Source organism: Ooceraea biroi, chromosome 10 (assembly GCF_003672135.1).
Source record: "Ooceraea biroi isolate clonal line C1 chromosome 10, Obir_v5.4, whole genome shotgun sequence".
In the NCBI taxonomy this organism is placed as follows: Eukaryota; Metazoa; Arthropoda; class Insecta; order Hymenoptera; family Formicidae; genus Ooceraea; species Ooceraea biroi.
Genome location: NC_039515.1, coordinates 6,018,330 through 6,035,015, shown reverse-complemented (window position 1 = coordinate 6,035,015; position 16,686 = coordinate 6,018,330). Strand labels below are relative to the sequence as shown.

The window sequence follows — 16,686 nt, the reverse complement described above, 5'->3', positions numbered from 1 at the left end:
GGCCTAATCCACCCTATGACCCTAAAACAACCCTTTTAAGGAATAAAATAGAAGAATGAAATTACTAATTAAATGAAAACTATTCGGACAATTCAGATTGTGAAGACAATTTTCGAGATCTTTTAAAGACGAGAGTAGAAACATCGATTTCCATGTTGCATGTAGCAAGTCGCATAAGACGCGGTAAAGAATCATCACTTAAAGAAGAATTAACGTTTTTCGTTTTTTATCAATTTCATTTTCGAAAATGAAGTTTCACATAAATATGTGGAACCAAACATGGAATAAATTCGAAGTCCGAAATTTCGCAGCTTGGGATATGATGATTCTGATAAAATTTTATAAAAATCAGCACCGGTTTCTTTAACCATTTTAACCGTTTTGAGAGAAATATCAGTGTGTAAATCACACAATTCATCCTGCAAATCAAGGTGTTGTTCTTCGATTAATTCTTTTGGAGAATCCCCTTACAGGCTGTAAGTTACAGCGTCAATCGAAGAACAACACCTTGATTTGCAGGATGAATTGTGTGATTTACACACTGATATTTCTCTCAAAACGGTTAAAATGGTTAAAGAAACCGGTGCTGATTTTTATAAAATTTTATCAGAATCATCATATCCCAAGCTGCGAAATTTCGGACTTCGAATTTATTCCATGTTTGGTTCCACATATTTATGTGAAGCTTCATTTTCGAAAATGAAATTTTCCCTCACGGGTGACGTGGAAAGCTAGTGGAAATATATGTAGATATACGCGTGTCATACGGTCCTGAGCAGCTTATGGCTGCGCGCGGGGCTCGAGGTAAGGGGAATAGCGCGAGGCGGCGCTAGCTGAAAATCGGCTGCCGCGTGCAAATCTTGCCGAACTCTGATGTACACCATCGGCAGAGCTAAACGGAGATGGCGTGTACGTTTGACGAGTCGTCGGATTTGGTAACAGGTGCGGTACCAACCTCTAATCGTGCGCGAGGCGCGAGGTTATGTTTCCCGAGCGCCGTGGACGCGCGCGCGCGCGCCTACGCGGGCGGTCGCGGAGTCGCGCTCGGGCGATGCCGCGTCGACGTGGATGCTCGCCGAGGCTCCCGTCGACCCGCGTCGACGGCGTCGGCGCGGACGTCGCTCGTTCGTGCCATCGACGGCGACGCGGTTGGCAGCAGTGCGCGCACTGATCGAGCCGATGCTCGCGAGAGGGTATACGGATACCTCGCGTTTCCGTTATATCTTATTTGTGTGTGGCCGTGTGCCGCGCGGTGACGCGGGGAGGAAACGGGGGCGAAAATAAAAGTCGGAGAGATGCGTGCGCGACAGCGGTCGTGAGTGTCGGCGACGCGCGAGGACGAGCGAAGTTCCGTCGTGGCGCCGAGGAAGGCTCCCGCGGTCCCCCCGTGGAATGCGAGTAAGTGGTCCGCGCGAGAGCGAGCGAGAGAGAGCGAGCGAGAGAGAGAGGTGTCCTGTACGTCCCTCTCCTTTCCCCCTTCGTCCCTTTCGTCCTCCGTCGCGAATTTTTTTTCTCACCTCCTCCGTCGTCGCGCGCGCGGCCGCCAGGGACTTTCCGCGGAAAAGCCGCGAAAACTACGTCACGAGTGACGGATTCGGTCGAAACTGGGACAAAGTGCAGTGCACTCTGGCATTGCGCTTTACACCAGGTGTTTCTATGCCGTAATCTTCCCAGGATTGGGTAATACTCGTGCCGTTGCGCCTTGCTCTCTCGGATACCCCGGAGTTACATTCGCGGCGCGCTCTCTCTCGCGTATCGCCGATCGCTCAGCCTGACAGCGCCCGACGGAGGGACGGGTGTCGCCGCCGAGGAGAGCCGACAGGTAAAAGAGGCGCCGAGGCGTGCGAGCGGTCGCGGATACGCGGAACTCGTTGCTGCGCGCGTGCGACAGGAACGACCTCGTGCCGCGGGCGGGACTCGCACGTCGACGACGCGCGGACGGGCGTTCCGCGGCCCCGGAATCCTTTTCCATCCGCGTTCCCGCATCGCGATGCGATCGTGCGCGCGAATGCGACGACGACGAGCGAGTGGACGTTATGTAGGACGCGACGTTCGCCTCCTCGAGAGCCCCCGTCCGCTTTGCTAGGCGAAATATGGAACGCGCGGCGCGATCGGCCGTCGTTTCCCCGGAAACCCGTCAGTTTTCGTACGTCCTGGGGAGACGTCGCGGTCTATCGAAACGAACCGTGACTGCTCCAAGTAGGCTGGCGTTCGCCAAACGTCGATTGCCAATGCAGCTGCAGATCCACTCCCCACGAATGAACGCGAGTGATAACTCTGCTTTTGTGGTTTTGTGTCGCAGGTTAGATGACGGACTCGAGATAGTCCCTCCACTTGGTAACATGTCAGATGGGGTTGATGGTGGTGGTGGGGAAAACGAGGTAGACTCTCATTCTTCTTCGCAAGCCGAGGCCGGAGACTCTTCCAATCACAGGGAGGAGGAAGCGCTGGATCCCGACAACGAAGCAGCTCTCAACACCAATTATGACAGTAGCGACGGAGCTGTCCCTGCATTTAGGTGAGATCCGAACTGTGGCTTCTCAGTGCGTTTGGTCAGTACTGAGTAACGGTTGCAACGTGCCGGTGCATAATCTCTATCGCAGGAGGATCGTGCTGTCCGAAACTTGATCGTCCTTTCATTTTGCAGATGTGATAGGTGCGACAATTATGAAACTATAAACAAGACAGCTTTCTCGGCTCACCAGGATCAATGTCTGGCGAGTGGCGAGGCCGGGGAGAGCGCTGAAGGAATAGAGGGAACAGAAAATGACGGGGATGGAGAGGAAGGCCACTCGGGGATCAGATCTCACAGAAAGATGTTTGAATGCGACGTCTGCAATATGAAATTTTCCAACGGAGCCAATATGAGACGGCACAAAGTAAGTGTTGCAGGATTGCGCGACGCAACAAATCGATCGTGATATACACGGCGAATCGAGCGAATACGATTGTTTCGCTCTCCCGATTTACTCACCGCTTGCTTTTACCCAGATGAGGCATACTGGCGTGAAACCATACGAATGTCGGGTATGCCAAAAGAGATTTTTTCGGAAGGACCATCTCGCTGAGCACTTCACGACGCATTCGAAGACCTTGCCATACCATTGCCCGATATGCAACCGAGGTTTCCAAAGACAGATCGCGATGCGCGCTCACTTTCAAAACGAGCATGTCGGCCAGCACGATATGGTCAAGTCGTGTCCTCTCTGCAATTATCGCGCGGCAACCATGAAATGCCTTAGGTTGCACTTCTTTAATAGGTAAATTACGCAGTCCCACCTTCAGAAATCGTCTCTGGTAAATGCGGCCATCTTTATTTTACGTACTCGTTCGTTTTCCACAGGCACGGAATAGATTTAGATAATCCAGGACCAAATAGCTCTACGTCCATAATGAATAGTTGCACGTCTGGGGAGGCTATGCCTTCGGCACCCTTGTCCGATAGCGGAGACAGCACCGGAAACCGCTCGACCGATAACGCCACGCCGCCCATGCATTTCCTCACGCCTCACGTAGAGATATCCATTCCTTATCCTGAGCAGGCTGCCAATCAGCGGAATCCCAGTCCCGCCCCGTTGAATGGGGACAGTCCCAATAGCCCGCAGAGCGCCGACAGCAACAGCAACGCACCGAGCAGTAGTCATCATCAATTACCTATCAACAGTAGCACCATTCACAGGTGAGCAGCATTCAGAATGATCACTTAATGATTAAAAACCATTGCAAATCGCTCGTCGAGATCTGTGATCTCTCGCTATCTTAATCTTCCATTTCGATCACATCTTTTAAGGGGGTATTCTAGTGTAAAAGCGGAATTTGTATGCTATTTTGGTGAATTTTTTTGGAAAAAAGTATAAGGTTTTTTGAGGCAGGGTTTTCCCTGCTTATTCATACATATTTGGTGTATGTTTCCAAATTTTTGTAGTAGACAATAACTATAAATAAGCGCTGCACATGATATTAAATAAGAACATGAAAAAAAAGTTGGTCCATGGTTCCCATGATTTCAGCTGTTCTGCTCATCTGAAACAAAAAAACCAAAGAGATTCTTAATTAGTATGAGTGTGGCTATAGCAGGTACTAGAATGAAAAAAAAATGTTGAAAATTTAAAACATGACTTCATTGAGAAAATTAAGTTTCGATTTGTGCCATTTTTTTCACCATTGAAGGGCTGTAGAAATTCCAAAAAACAATATTTCGACTTGATTGTGGTAGGGGCTATAGCCACACATATACTGAAGATGTGTGCAAAAGCCTGAGTCAATTGATCAACTGGTTTTTGAGATATCATGGGAACCAATTTGAAAAACATGGTTTCGAGAAAAACACGTTTAAAGTTTTTCATACTGATTACATAGAGATAATGTTACTCACGATCAATCGGCTAGTCCAGGGCCATACAGGGGACATTCCTCTTGTTCGTAGAAGTCCTGCAGAGCTGATCTCTCTTCCCTGCGATTCATTCTCTGATCTCGAGAGAAGTTAGTGGAGCGCCGCTCCGAGCGGGTGATACGAGCTTCGTTCCGGGAGTTTGCGTACATCACCGCTTGCTGACCAATACTAACTCCCATCACGTTCATAAGTTTGAAAATTGGCATAAATCCTTTATTGAAAATTATAACTGCCAGGAATGTTGCTATTTCAACAACTTTCACGCCAGCATGGAGATGTTTTGGAGCAAAAGTCCAAATCAATGAATTTAGAGATTCATTGTACCATATAACCTGTACTATACAAAGGCTCCAATTCAAATGTACGACCTTCAAAGAATAACGATCTTCCGATCCTATCTAAAATACTAACACAATGCTCTGTTGTGTCCGCGCGGTCCAACCGCCGAGCGCGCGCCAGAGGTTGTTTTCTATTAGGTGCTATTACTTTGTTAACTTTGCGAATCGGGCTAAATCTTCTCGCAGACATATTTTCCATACCATATACTTGCAAAATATGCCAAAAACAAAAATTCGATTTTTCTGACACGCTACGCTAGAATACCCCCTTAAACATTTTAAAGCACAATTACAAGGTCCACTCGGAAACGACTGCGACAATCGTGCCACCGATTTACGAATCGGATCGGTATTTTTCTCAGGAACGTAGGGGGAAGCGACGAGGCCATCACACCGTCGATCTCTCTGATACCTATCAAGCAGGAGCCGAACAGCAACGGCATGGACGACAGTGGGGCGACGTCGAGCAATCTGCCGTTACCCTCGCTGATCAAGGTGTCGCCGTTGAAGTCGTTGCTGCGCGACGATCTACGTCGTAAGCTGTCTACGAGTTCCACTAACAACAACAGCAGCAGCAACAGCGGCGGCGGCGCGAATTCGAGTCCGCACTCGAGAGGCGAGCCTCCCACCTCGACCAGGCCGGATCGCACGAGCGGCCTCCAGTGCACTCACTGTCGCATTACGTTTCCGGATCAGACGTTGTACTTCCTCCACAAAGGTTGTCACAGCGAAAGTAACCCGTGGAAGTGCAATATTTGCGGAGAGCAGTGCTGCAATCTGTACCAGTTTAATTCGCATTTACTGAGCAAGAGTCATCAGTAGCTGGTAGAAAAAAAAATAGGAAAAGAGAGAGAGAGTATATTCGCGACTCTAAAATTCGTCTTTCCTCTTTTTGGTTCTTTTCGATCTTTTCCTTCTTCATGATGAATGAAGCAGCGGCAGGAGAACTCGGTACGTATGTCAGTTACGTACGTTTAGTGTTCATTACCGTGAGGATGCAAACATTTTCTGCGACGTGCCCAGACATACTTCTCGCCAAGAGCACTCTCTCTTTCGAAAGAAACCGCAACAACGCGCCGCCCTTGTCCTGCCGAGGCATAACGGTGAGTCAATTGCACGTTGCATCATAAATGAAATTGTAAATTGTAACTCTCGAGAATTCGAAGGGGAGGGTATGTCTGCTCTCTCAGAAAATAATGTACAAAGTGTGACAAATCGTGCCTTTTCTTTGAGGGGAAAAGAGGAAGGAAAAAATCGTAAAAGAAGAAGGAAAGAAATTGCCAACAACTCGTCCATCATGCTGTTATATTATACGAACTATCCGTCCATAGGGCTTTATCGAGATATTCCGAGCTCTATCATTAGTCTTAAATTAGTTGATAAGTTTGAAAACGTGACGGGGTATGCGTCCGATCGCGGATCGTCCCGAGAAGATAATTGTGAGAAATAAAGTATACATATACAGGGTGTCCCAGACCTATCGTACCACCGGGTAATGGTAGATTCCTGAGGTGATTCCGAGACGAATGTTCCTCTTACAAAATGTCGAGGGTGGCGTAGTTTCGGCGCTACGAAGGGTGTAGTTATCCTATCCTTGTGTAGAATTTTCCCGCGTTCAGTGACGGTGGGTCGAAGGGGTCCCGCGCACCGCGCAAACTTCAATTTGAACAGCCGCGAAAAATTAAGATCAAATTGAAGCGTGCGCGGTGCGCGGGACCCCCTCGACCCACCGTCACTGAACGCGGGAAAATTCTACACAAGGATAGGATAACTACACCCTTCGTAGCGCCGAAACTACGCCACCCTCGACATTTTGCAAGAGGAACATTCGTCTCAGAATCACCTCAGAAATCTACCGTTAACCGGTGGTACGGTAGGTCTGGGACACCCTGTATAGCTGCGCCGTACTGTGTCGCAAAGAAAATACGCTGGAATTTCGGATAAATAGGTAGAGAAATTATCTAATTGGAGCCCCTCTCGCTCGTGAAGTTTGCCTGCTCGAAAAGAACACGATGATTAGTTTTCCCTTAAGGAGGGTGTAAAGGTTTGAAATTTCGAAACTATTAATTTTTTGTTTTTTACATACTCTAATAGCTTGAACCTTTAAGAATGTTTCCATGCTTGTTTTTTTTTGTTGAGAAATTCGCAAATTTGAGTTTAGGAGAGCCAAAATTGTGAGGCCGTGTACCCTTACCGTGCCGTCTACATTTGATCTTTAATCGCGTTTTTCTCGAAACAGCATCTTTCGCTAGTTTTGCCATGATAACTCAAGAACGGCTGCAAATATCGACTTGATTGTTTTTTAATGAAGATAATGAATTTTTCCAAATTTAAATTTATGTATGTTTATTCGTTCGTCCACAAACGACATTTGAATTTTACCCAATTTTCGACCGTTCAAATCTTTACAGCCTCCTTAAGGGGAAGCTGGAGTTGCTAGTGAACTATTTTTTCACTATAGCGATGGTGATTGCAGTTTCGAAAATTCTCTTTATTGCTTGTGCAGAATAAAAAATCCTTTTCCACAAATGAAGTATAGATAGAAAGAAAGTCCGCTCTACAGGACTTTATATTCAAAATGGCAAAAAGTTAGAAAAGACAAATGCAAGTTTTTAACTTTTTTCCATTTTGAGTATAAAGTCCTGTAGAGCGGACTTTCTTTCTATCTATACTTCATTTGTGGAAAAGGATTTTTTCACTATAGCGATGGTAATTGCAGTTTCGAAAATTCTCTTTATTGCTTGTGCAGAATAAAAAATCCTTTTCCACAAATGAAGTATAGATAGAAAGAAAGTCCGCTCGACAGGACTTTATATTCAAAATGGAAAAAAGTTAGAAAAGACAAATGCAAGTTTTTAACTTTTTTCCATTTTGAATATAAAGTCCTGTAGAGCGGGCTTTCTTTCTATCTATACTTCATTTGTGGAAAAGGATTTTTTATTCTGCACAAGCGATAAAGAGAATTTTCGAAACTGCAATCACCATCGCTATAGTGAAAAAATAGTTCACTATAGCGATGGTAATTGCAGTTTCGAAAATTCTCTTTATTGCTTGTGCAGAATAAAAAATCCTTTTCCACAAATGAAGTATAGATGGAAAGAAAGTCCGCTCTACAGGACTTTATATTTAAAATGGAAAAAAGTTAGAAAAGACAAATGCAAGTTTTTAACTTTTTTCCATTTTGAGTATAAAGTCCTGTAGAGCGGACTTTCTTTCTATACTTCATTTGTGGAAAAGGATTTTTTATTCTGCACAAGCAATAAAGAGAATTTTCGAAACTGCAATTACCATCGCTATAGTGAAAAAATAGTTCACTAGCAGCTCCAGCATCCCCTTAAACAATCGTGTAGCGATTCGGATTTTAGCGTGAAAGAAATTCGTTTAGAAATGAAAAGAACGTTCTGAAAACATTGCACAAATTCGGAAAATGGTGTGAATTTAATGTCGATATTGCGTATATATCCCGTAACGACGACACGTGGATACCGATGAAACACAGTGATACTTTTTCAGCCGTGATGCGGTTGTCTCAAAGTATCATCGTGTTTAGTCCCATGCTTCTTCTCTTGTTTTTCTTTTTTAGATAGGAACGTTGCGTCGCATCGGCTAGACCGATGTAAGACCGAAAGGGCGACGATGTACAGGGCGTAAAAGCCAGCCAGGCGTGCGTTATTAATTATTATATGAGAAGGCGAGCTGTCGAGAGACGTGACTTTTGGCCGAAAGATCACACGCGCGTCTCGCAACGTCGATCTGCTCGGCCAGAGTCACGTCTCGCCTGTTGCCTTCCGCGCCTTTGATTCGATAAATATTTTATATATAAATATTTGTACAGAAAAAAAGTATTAGAAACCAGAAAAGCACGAAGGGAGGAAAATCGAAATAGCATATATGTATATATATGCGTATGTATACACTTGTAGAGTCACAACTTACGTACGTAACCAGACTGTCAGACAGACAGACAGACACATAATATATATATATACACGGATATTATATCATATAAATATATACATATATATATTATATATATATTTAAAAAATGCCGCGTCTCAAAGAGACGGACGAGATACACACACGTACGCACGACACTGCTGTAAATGGTTGTAGTTATTTAAACAATTATTCTGTACATCGCGTAATATTTATATGATACGATTATAATTATTTATTAGAGTCTAAGTAATTTATTATTGCTTTGCATTCCAAGAGGACCGAGATACGGGACTATAATTAAAATAAGCGTCTTAGCGTTAACGGTGCTTTTCTAAATACAAGCTGATCGCATACGCAATTCAACGGACGAATTTTCATATACGTAAACCAAAAGAGAAAATACGGAACATCCGAGATCCGTCGGGCAGATCTGCGCGTACGAACGAGTGCAACGTACGAATTATTATCTTCGACCGGTGTACGTATTTAAGAGCTGTCGCGGAAACACACTATTTTGTACGCAGGGCACGTTATTTCATTATTAGACACGTTCGTCATTCGCACTTTCGATCCTTATTAAAGCATCATTGACGTACAAATCTTTTTAGATACCTTTACAAAGCCGCACGCGCGTTCGTCGTACTCTCGCGCGGATCCTCGTGGGCGGAATCGTGAACAAAAAAAGTGCCTGACTGGGATAATCGACTCACCGAGAACTAAAGAAAGTCGCAGGTGTAATTTACTCGAGGGGGGGGGGGGTAAGGAGAGTACGGAGCAGGGATACGGAGACCAAGGAGCTGCAAGAGGCGGAAGGCAAGGAGAATTGCGCGCGTGCACGCGAGAGAAAGACGTTTCACTCGGACTGTCGCGCGGTTTAAAAATACAAATACGGACCAGAGAGAGCGAGAGCGTGTGTTAACCCGTGTTCACCATATGTGCTTACCGCTTTAGCGTATATAACGACGCCTTTACACTGTGATCACGTTTACAAAGAAAATAGTCTTAAAGCTAGAAGATAGACGTAAAGGTATATATCTTAGGGCAAGCGAGAGTACGACGAGCACGGCCTCGAGAGTATACGTAAGACAGGCGTTTAAACACCACGGCCCACCTATCCACCCTCATCCCCGACCCTTGATCCCACCTCTCCCCCTCCCCCCCCCCTTCCCCTGTTCCCCTCCCATTTATTTATACGACATACGAATATAAAGATATATTTAAACCGATAAGAATGGAATAAAAGATTATTGTTGATGTTACTACGGTGTAATGGGTACAATCTAAATACATGAATATTATGTATATAAGGAATAGAATGGAGAATTTTTATCGTACGTCTGACGTTTTCTTTTTTTTTTCACTTACCCCATCACGCACCCACGGCAAAGATTTCTGGACTTAATGCTATTACTCTTTAATCTATCATAAATAAGATCGCTATAGCGACAATCATATTTATTATTGAAAAGAAGCATATTTTAATCTTGAATAGAAAATTCGAAAATCTAGATTCAAATAATCTTCGTGCTATCTCATTCATTTTCTCAGAAGGATTTAGATACAAATTTGTAGCAAGTTCAAAATATTCTTGATTTCAGAATATTGTGAGATCTAAAAGACATCTTATTCTATTCTTCTAAGAGAATTTGTAGAATCTGCACAAAACGGCCAGTATTTATGTGTTGCAATCGAAAATCGGGAAAGTGTTTCTGTTATTTACAATGAATAAGTGCAATACTCTACAAGAAATATTAAAAGGTATGGAAATGTCTTATCTCGAATCTTATTTCTCAAGTAAGTATATTGTATATGCTTACTTACATTTCCATACCTTTTAATATTTCTTGTAGAGTATTGCACTTATTCATTGTAAATAACAGAAACACTTTCCCGATTTTCGATCGCAACACATAAATATTGGCCGTTTTATCGGAATAAAGGACGCAGAAGCGCCGAGTCGACGAGCGACTGTGAGAAAATGATGCGTCGACGTCGACAAAGCCTACTATAAAGTGGCGCTAATATCAAATTATTCTACATACAAGAATATATAAGCATAAATTTGTACATGTTACTCTTGTCTCGAGACAGTAAGACAATGTTATTTAATTCGAGAGAGAAGAATAGAAATTACTGATTTAAATTAAAAATTGTTTTATTTTCATATTTTTTATACTCGTAATACGATTAAATTAGTCAAGAATATTTTTCGTCTTGTTATCAGAAATTCTTTCTGAGGGTGTGTCATCCGGTCTCTCCTCGTCTCCGCGTGATCCAGAACCCGCGATTGCATCTTCATCGGACCTTCAGGGCACTCGAAGAAGGATCAAGTCATCATCACCTCGATACGTTACTTGGTCTTACTTTATTGTACGCGTTTTCATGCGTGTGTATGAATACAGAAGCGTTTTATATTACAATGTCCGTCATGTTAAAGCTACTAGAGAGAGAAAGGAGGAGAAATAAATAGAATTCGCTGGGCGCGCGTCGCGTCGCTCGAGCCGCGCTCGAGCTGCGGGACACGGCAGATGGCATCGTCCCTTTTCACCAGCTCGTGGCCGGACAATATTTTCATCCTAGACAGGATCCTACATGTCGCGTGACGCAAATCACTCGTACACCCACAGAAAAGATTTCTGGACTTAATGCTATTACTCTTTAATCTATCGTAAAATAAGATCGCTATAGCGACAGTCATATTTATTATTGAAAAGAAGCATATTTTAATCTTGAATAGAAAATTCGAAAATCTAGATTCAAATCATCTTCGTGCTATCTCATTCATTTTCTCAGAAGGATTTAGATACAAATTTGTAGCAAGTTCAAAATATTCTTGATTTCAGAATATTGTGAGATCTAAAAGACATCTTATTCTATTCTTCTAAGAGAATTTGTAGAATCTGCACAAAACGGCCAGTATTTATGTGTTGCAATCGAAAATCGGGAAAGTGTTTCTGTTATTTACAATGAATAAGTGCAATACTCTACAAGAAATATTAAAAGGTATGGAAATGTCTTATCTCGAATCTTATTTCTCAAGTAAGTATATCGTATATGCTTACTTACATTTCCATATCTTTTAATATTTCTTGTAGAGTATTGCACTTATTCATTGTAAATAACAGAAACACTTTCCCGATTTTCGATCGCAACACATAAATATTGGCCGTTTTATCGGAATAAAGGACGCAGAAGCGCCGAGTCGACGAGCGACTGTGAGAAAATGATGCGTCGACGTCGACAAAGCCTACTATAAAGTGGCGCTAATATCAAATTATTCTACATACAAGAATATGTAAGCATAAATTTGTACATGTTACTCTTGTCTCGAGACAGTAAGACAATGTTATTTAATTCGAGAGAGAAGAATAGAAATTACTGATTTAAATTAAAAATTGTTTTATTTTCATATTTTTTATACTCGTAATACGATTAAATTAGTCAAGAATATTTTTCGTCTTGTTATCAGAAATCCTTTCTGAGGGTGTAATATCTCGAAGTCCGTTTCGAAACGGGAGAAGTCCCTTCTCCCTTCACACGCTTGACCGATGAGGACGGTGAGGATTCGTTTGCTCTGCTTGCAGACCGGAAACGGGAGACTCCGGTGGTGGCGGCGGTGGCGGCGGCGGCAGCGGCTGGCTGGCCGGAGGCGGCGGCCGGCAACTTGTACATCGAGGAGGGGGGCACGACAACGCCGAGGAGTAAGCGATCGCAAATCGCACGGATTCAACGCAACATTGAGACCATTCTCACTCACAAGAATCCGAGCGCCGACTGATCGCCTTTTCTGCCCTGGGACCGTTCGGATTTGCTGCACGCATGTTTCGGTCACGCGTTCCGAGGCGTGATTAGGCTTGCTTCTGCGAGCCGAGTAACGCAAACAACTGGCAATTGAGAGTAGCACATTTTGCGAAAGGTTTCGCGAGTCCAATCTCGACTGTAATGTAAGGATTGATTTCGCATCTCTTAATCATCTTTCTCGCGAGAAAACCTTGTAGAAAATTTGCATCGATTTTCTTCTATAACGTTTTTTTAAGATTGAAAGAATGATTGAAAACGAAAGAGTTTGCGGATTAAATTTCTGTCGATTGCCCTCGAGTTATCGACTTTTCGCAAAGGGTAGGGAACGTGACAGATTCGAAAGTATGGAAGCAAGGAATTAGGAATCGGACTGCGTCGATTGTAACTCGATTGTTAAGTATAATGTTAAGTATAATTCATTGCGACAACTAAGCAACCGAATATTCACACTCTGGACCGGTTGCATCAACGTTGCTCGTAGTTAACTGAATTTTTTATCTCTCTCTCTCTCTCTCTCTCTCTCTATATATATATATATATATATATATATATATATATATATATATTGTAGATACTAATTAGACGTGAAATGCGAGCAAAATCGAATCTAATTCAGCCTTTGAATACTGTTTACGTTTGTAAGAGATTCATCGATTCGATCTTTGATTTAGTTCGAATTAATTTCTCAGAAATAGATTACTTCCCGCTTCCATTTTAATAATTTGTAAGATAAGTATATCATTGATGGTGCTATAATCTAGATGTGACTAAAATTGATCATCCAGGGAATGAGTAATTGGAGGAATTAATTAAAATCACTAGTTATTTAGCATCGTTGGTGCAACGACGTCAAAATAGCTTTCCGTAAATGAGCGTGGTGAATCGTTATTCGTCGATCAGGATAAGTCAGATTAGATCAGGTAAAGCGGGACTCCACGTATTCTCTGGCGAATTAATAGAACTCCTAACTCGCGAGAGAGAAAGAAACGCAAAAGCTGGTGAAAAGGGACGATGCCATCTGCCGTGTCCCGCAGCTCGAGCGCGGCTCGAGCGACGCGACGCGCGCCCAGCGAATTCTATTTATTTCTCCTCCTTTCTCTCTCTAGTAGCTTTAACATGACGGACATTGTAATATAAAACGCTTCTGTATTCATACACACGCATGAAAACGCGTACAATAAAGTAAGACCAAGTAACGTATCGAGGTGATGATGACTTGATCCTTCTTCGAGTGCCCTGAAGGTCCGATGAAGATGCAATCGCGGGTTCTGGATCACGCGGAGACGAGGAGAGACCGGATGACACACCCTCAGAAAGAATTTCTGATAACAAGACGAAAAATATTCTTGACTAATTTAATCGTATTACGAGTATAAAAAATATGAAAATAAAACAATTTTTAATTTAAATCAGTAATTTCTATTCTTCTCTCTCGAATTAAATAACATTGTCTTACTGTCTCGAGACAAGAGTAACATGTACAAATTTATGCTTATATATTCTTGTATGTAGAATAATTTGATATTAGCGCCACTTTATAGTAGGCTTTGTCGACGTCGACGCATCATTTTCTCACAGTCGCTCGTCGACTCGGCGCTTCTGCGTCCTTTATTCCGATAAAACGGCCAATATTTATGTGTTGCGATCGAAAATCGGGAAAGTGTTTCTGTTATTTACAATGAATAAGTGCAATACTCTACAAGAAATATTAAAAGGTATGGAAATGTAAGTAAGCATATACAATATACTTACTTGAGAAATAAGATTCGAGATAAGACATTTCCATACCTTTTAATATTTCTTGTAGAGTATTGCACTTATTCATTGTAAATAACAGAAACACTTTCCCGATTTTCGATTGCAACACATAAATACTGGCCGTTTTGTGCAGATTCTACAAATTCTCTTAGAAGAATAGAATAAGATGTCTTTTAGATCTCACAATATTCTGAAATCAAGAATATTTTGAACTTGCTACAAATTTGTATCTAAATCCTTCTGAGAAAATGAATGAGATAGCACGAAGATTATTTGAATCTAGATTTTCGAATTTTCTATTCAAGATTAAAATATGCTTCTTTTCAATAATAAATATGATTGTCGCTATAGCGATCTTATTTATGATAGATTAAAGAGTAATAGCATTAAGTCCAGAAATCTTTGCCGTGGGTGCGTGATGGGGTAAGTGAAAAAAAAAGAAAACGTCAGACGTACGATAAAAATTCTCCATTCTATTCCTTATATACATAATATTCATGTATTTAGATTGTACCCATTACACCGTAGTAACATCAACAATAATCTTTTATTCCATTCTTATCGGTTTAAATATATCTTTATATTCGTATGTCGTATAAATAAATGGGAGGGGAACAGGGGAAGGGGGGGGGGAGGGGGAGAGGTGGGATCAAGGGTCGGGGATGAGGGTGGATAGGTGGGCCGTGGTGTTTAAACGCCTGTCTTACGTATACTCTCGAGGCCGTGCTCGTCGTACTCTCGCTTGCCCTAAGATATATACCTTTACGTCTATCTTCTAGCTTTAAGACTATTTTCTTTGTAAACGTGATCACAGTGTAAAGGCGTCGTTATATACGCTAAAGCGGTAAGCACATATGGTGAACACGGGTTAACACACGCTCTCGCTCTCTCTGGTCCGTATTTGTATTTTTAAACCGCGCGACAGTCCGAGTGAAACGTCTTTCTCTCGCGTGCACGCGCGCAATTCTCCTTGCCTTCCGCCTCTTGCAGCTCCTTGGTCTCCGTATCCCTGCTCCGTACTCTCCTTACCCCCCCCCCCCCTCGAGTAAATTACACCTGCGACTTTCTTTAGTTCTCGGTGAGTCGATTATCCCAGTCAGGCACTTTTTTTGTTCACGATTCCGCCCACGAGGATCCGCGCGAGAGTACGACGAACGCGCGTGCGGCTTTGTAAAGGTATCTAAAAAGATTTGTACGTCAATGATGCTTTAATAAGGATCGAAAGTGCGAATGACGAACGTGTCTAATAATGAAATAACGTGCCCTGCGTACAAAATAGTGTGTTTCCGCGACAGCTCTTAAATACGTACACCGGTCGAAGATAATAATTCGTACGTTGCACTCGTTCGTACGCGCAGATCTGCCCGACGGATCTCGGATGTTCCGTATTTTCTCTTTTGGTTTACGTATATGAAAATTCGTCCGTTGAATTGCGTATGCGATCAGCTTGTATTTAGAAAAGCACCGTTAACGCTAAGACGCTTATTTTAATTATAGTCCCGTATCTCGGTCCTCTTGGAATGCAAAGCAATAATAAATTACTTAGACTCTAATAAATAATTATAATCGTATCATATAAATATTACGCGATGTACAGAATAATTGTTTAAATAACTACAACCATTTACAGCAGTGTCGTGCGTACGTGTGTGTATCTCGTCCGTCTCTTTGAGACGCGGCATTTTTTAAATATATATATAATATATATATGTATATATTTATATGATATAATATCCGTGTATATATATATATTATGTGTCTGTCTGTCTGTCTGACAGTCTGGTTACGTACGTAAGTTGTGACTCTACAAGTGTATACATACGCATATATATACATATATGCTATTTCGATTTTCCTCCCTTCGTGCTTTTCTGGTTTCTAATACTTTTTTTCTGTACAAATATTTATATATAAAATATTTATCGAATCAAAGGCGCGGAAGGCAACAGGCGAGACGTGACTCTGGCCGAGCAGATCGACGTTGCGAGACGCGCGTGTGATCTTTCGGCCAAAAGTCACGTCTCTCGACAGCTCGCCTTCTCATATAATAATTAATAACGCACGCCTGGCTGGCTTTTACGCCCTGTACATCGTCGCCCTTTCGGTCTTACATCGGTCTAGCCGATGCGACGCCAACGTTCCTATCTAAAAAAGAAAAACAAGAGAAGAAGCATGGGACTAAACACGATGATACTTTGAGACAACCGCATCACGGCTGAAAAAGTATCACTGTGTTTTCATCGGTATCCACGTGTCGTCGTTACGGGATATATACGCAATATCGACATTAAATTCACACCATTTTCCGAATTTGTGGCAATGTTTTCAGAACGTTTCTTTTCATTTCTAAACGAATTTCTTTCACGCTAAAATCCGAATCGCTACACGATTGTTTAAGGGGATGCTGGAGCTGCCTAGTGAAACTATTTTTTCACTATAGCGATGGTAATATCCCCC

General features: G+C 42.6%; 2 protein-coding genes across 7 annotated transcripts in view; one reads left to right on the top strand and one right to left on the bottom strand.

The window, feature by feature from the left end:
- The window catches only part of LOC105286194 (transcriptional adapter 2B), a 152,619-nt gene that overhangs the window by 132,098 nt on the left and 3,835 nt on the right, over window positions 1-16,686 (bottom strand). The window lies entirely within an intron of this gene.
- On the top strand, window positions 815-5,985 carry LOC105286664 (DNA-binding protein Ikaros). Of its 4 annotated transcripts, none has more exons than XM_026972896.1 (6): window positions 815-942; window positions 2,303-2,518; window positions 2,648-2,879; window positions 2,992-3,260; window positions 3,344-3,679; window positions 5,094-5,553. In XM_026972896.1, exons 2-6 carry the CDS (start codon window positions 2,343-2,345, stop codon window positions 5,551-5,553), a joined length of 1,473 nt encoding a protein of 490 aa, XP_026828697.1. In that variant the 5' UTR covers window positions 815-942; window positions 2,303-2,342. The 4 variants fall into 4 exon arrangements, with proteins under 4 accessions (XP_026828697.1, XP_011350062.3, XP_026828696.1 ...); XM_011351760.3 differs by lacking the exon at window positions 815-942 and adding an exon at window positions 1,179-1,398; XM_026972895.1 differs by lacking the exon at window positions 815-942 and adding an exon at window positions 1,440-1,822.

Coding starts and splice junctions, on each gene's coding strand:
- LOC105286664 (XM_026972897.1), top strand. CDS start 2,343: ATGTCAGATGGGGTTGATGGTGGTGGTGGGGAAAACGAGGTAGACTCT. Junction 2,880..2,991: donor CCAATATGAGACGGCACAAA/GTAAGTGTTGCA, acceptor GCTTTTACCCAG/ATGAGGCATACTGGCGTGAA. Junction 3,680..5,093: donor AACAGTAGCACCATTCACAG/GTGAGCAGCATT, acceptor TATTTTTCTCAG/GAACGTAGGGGGAAGCGACG.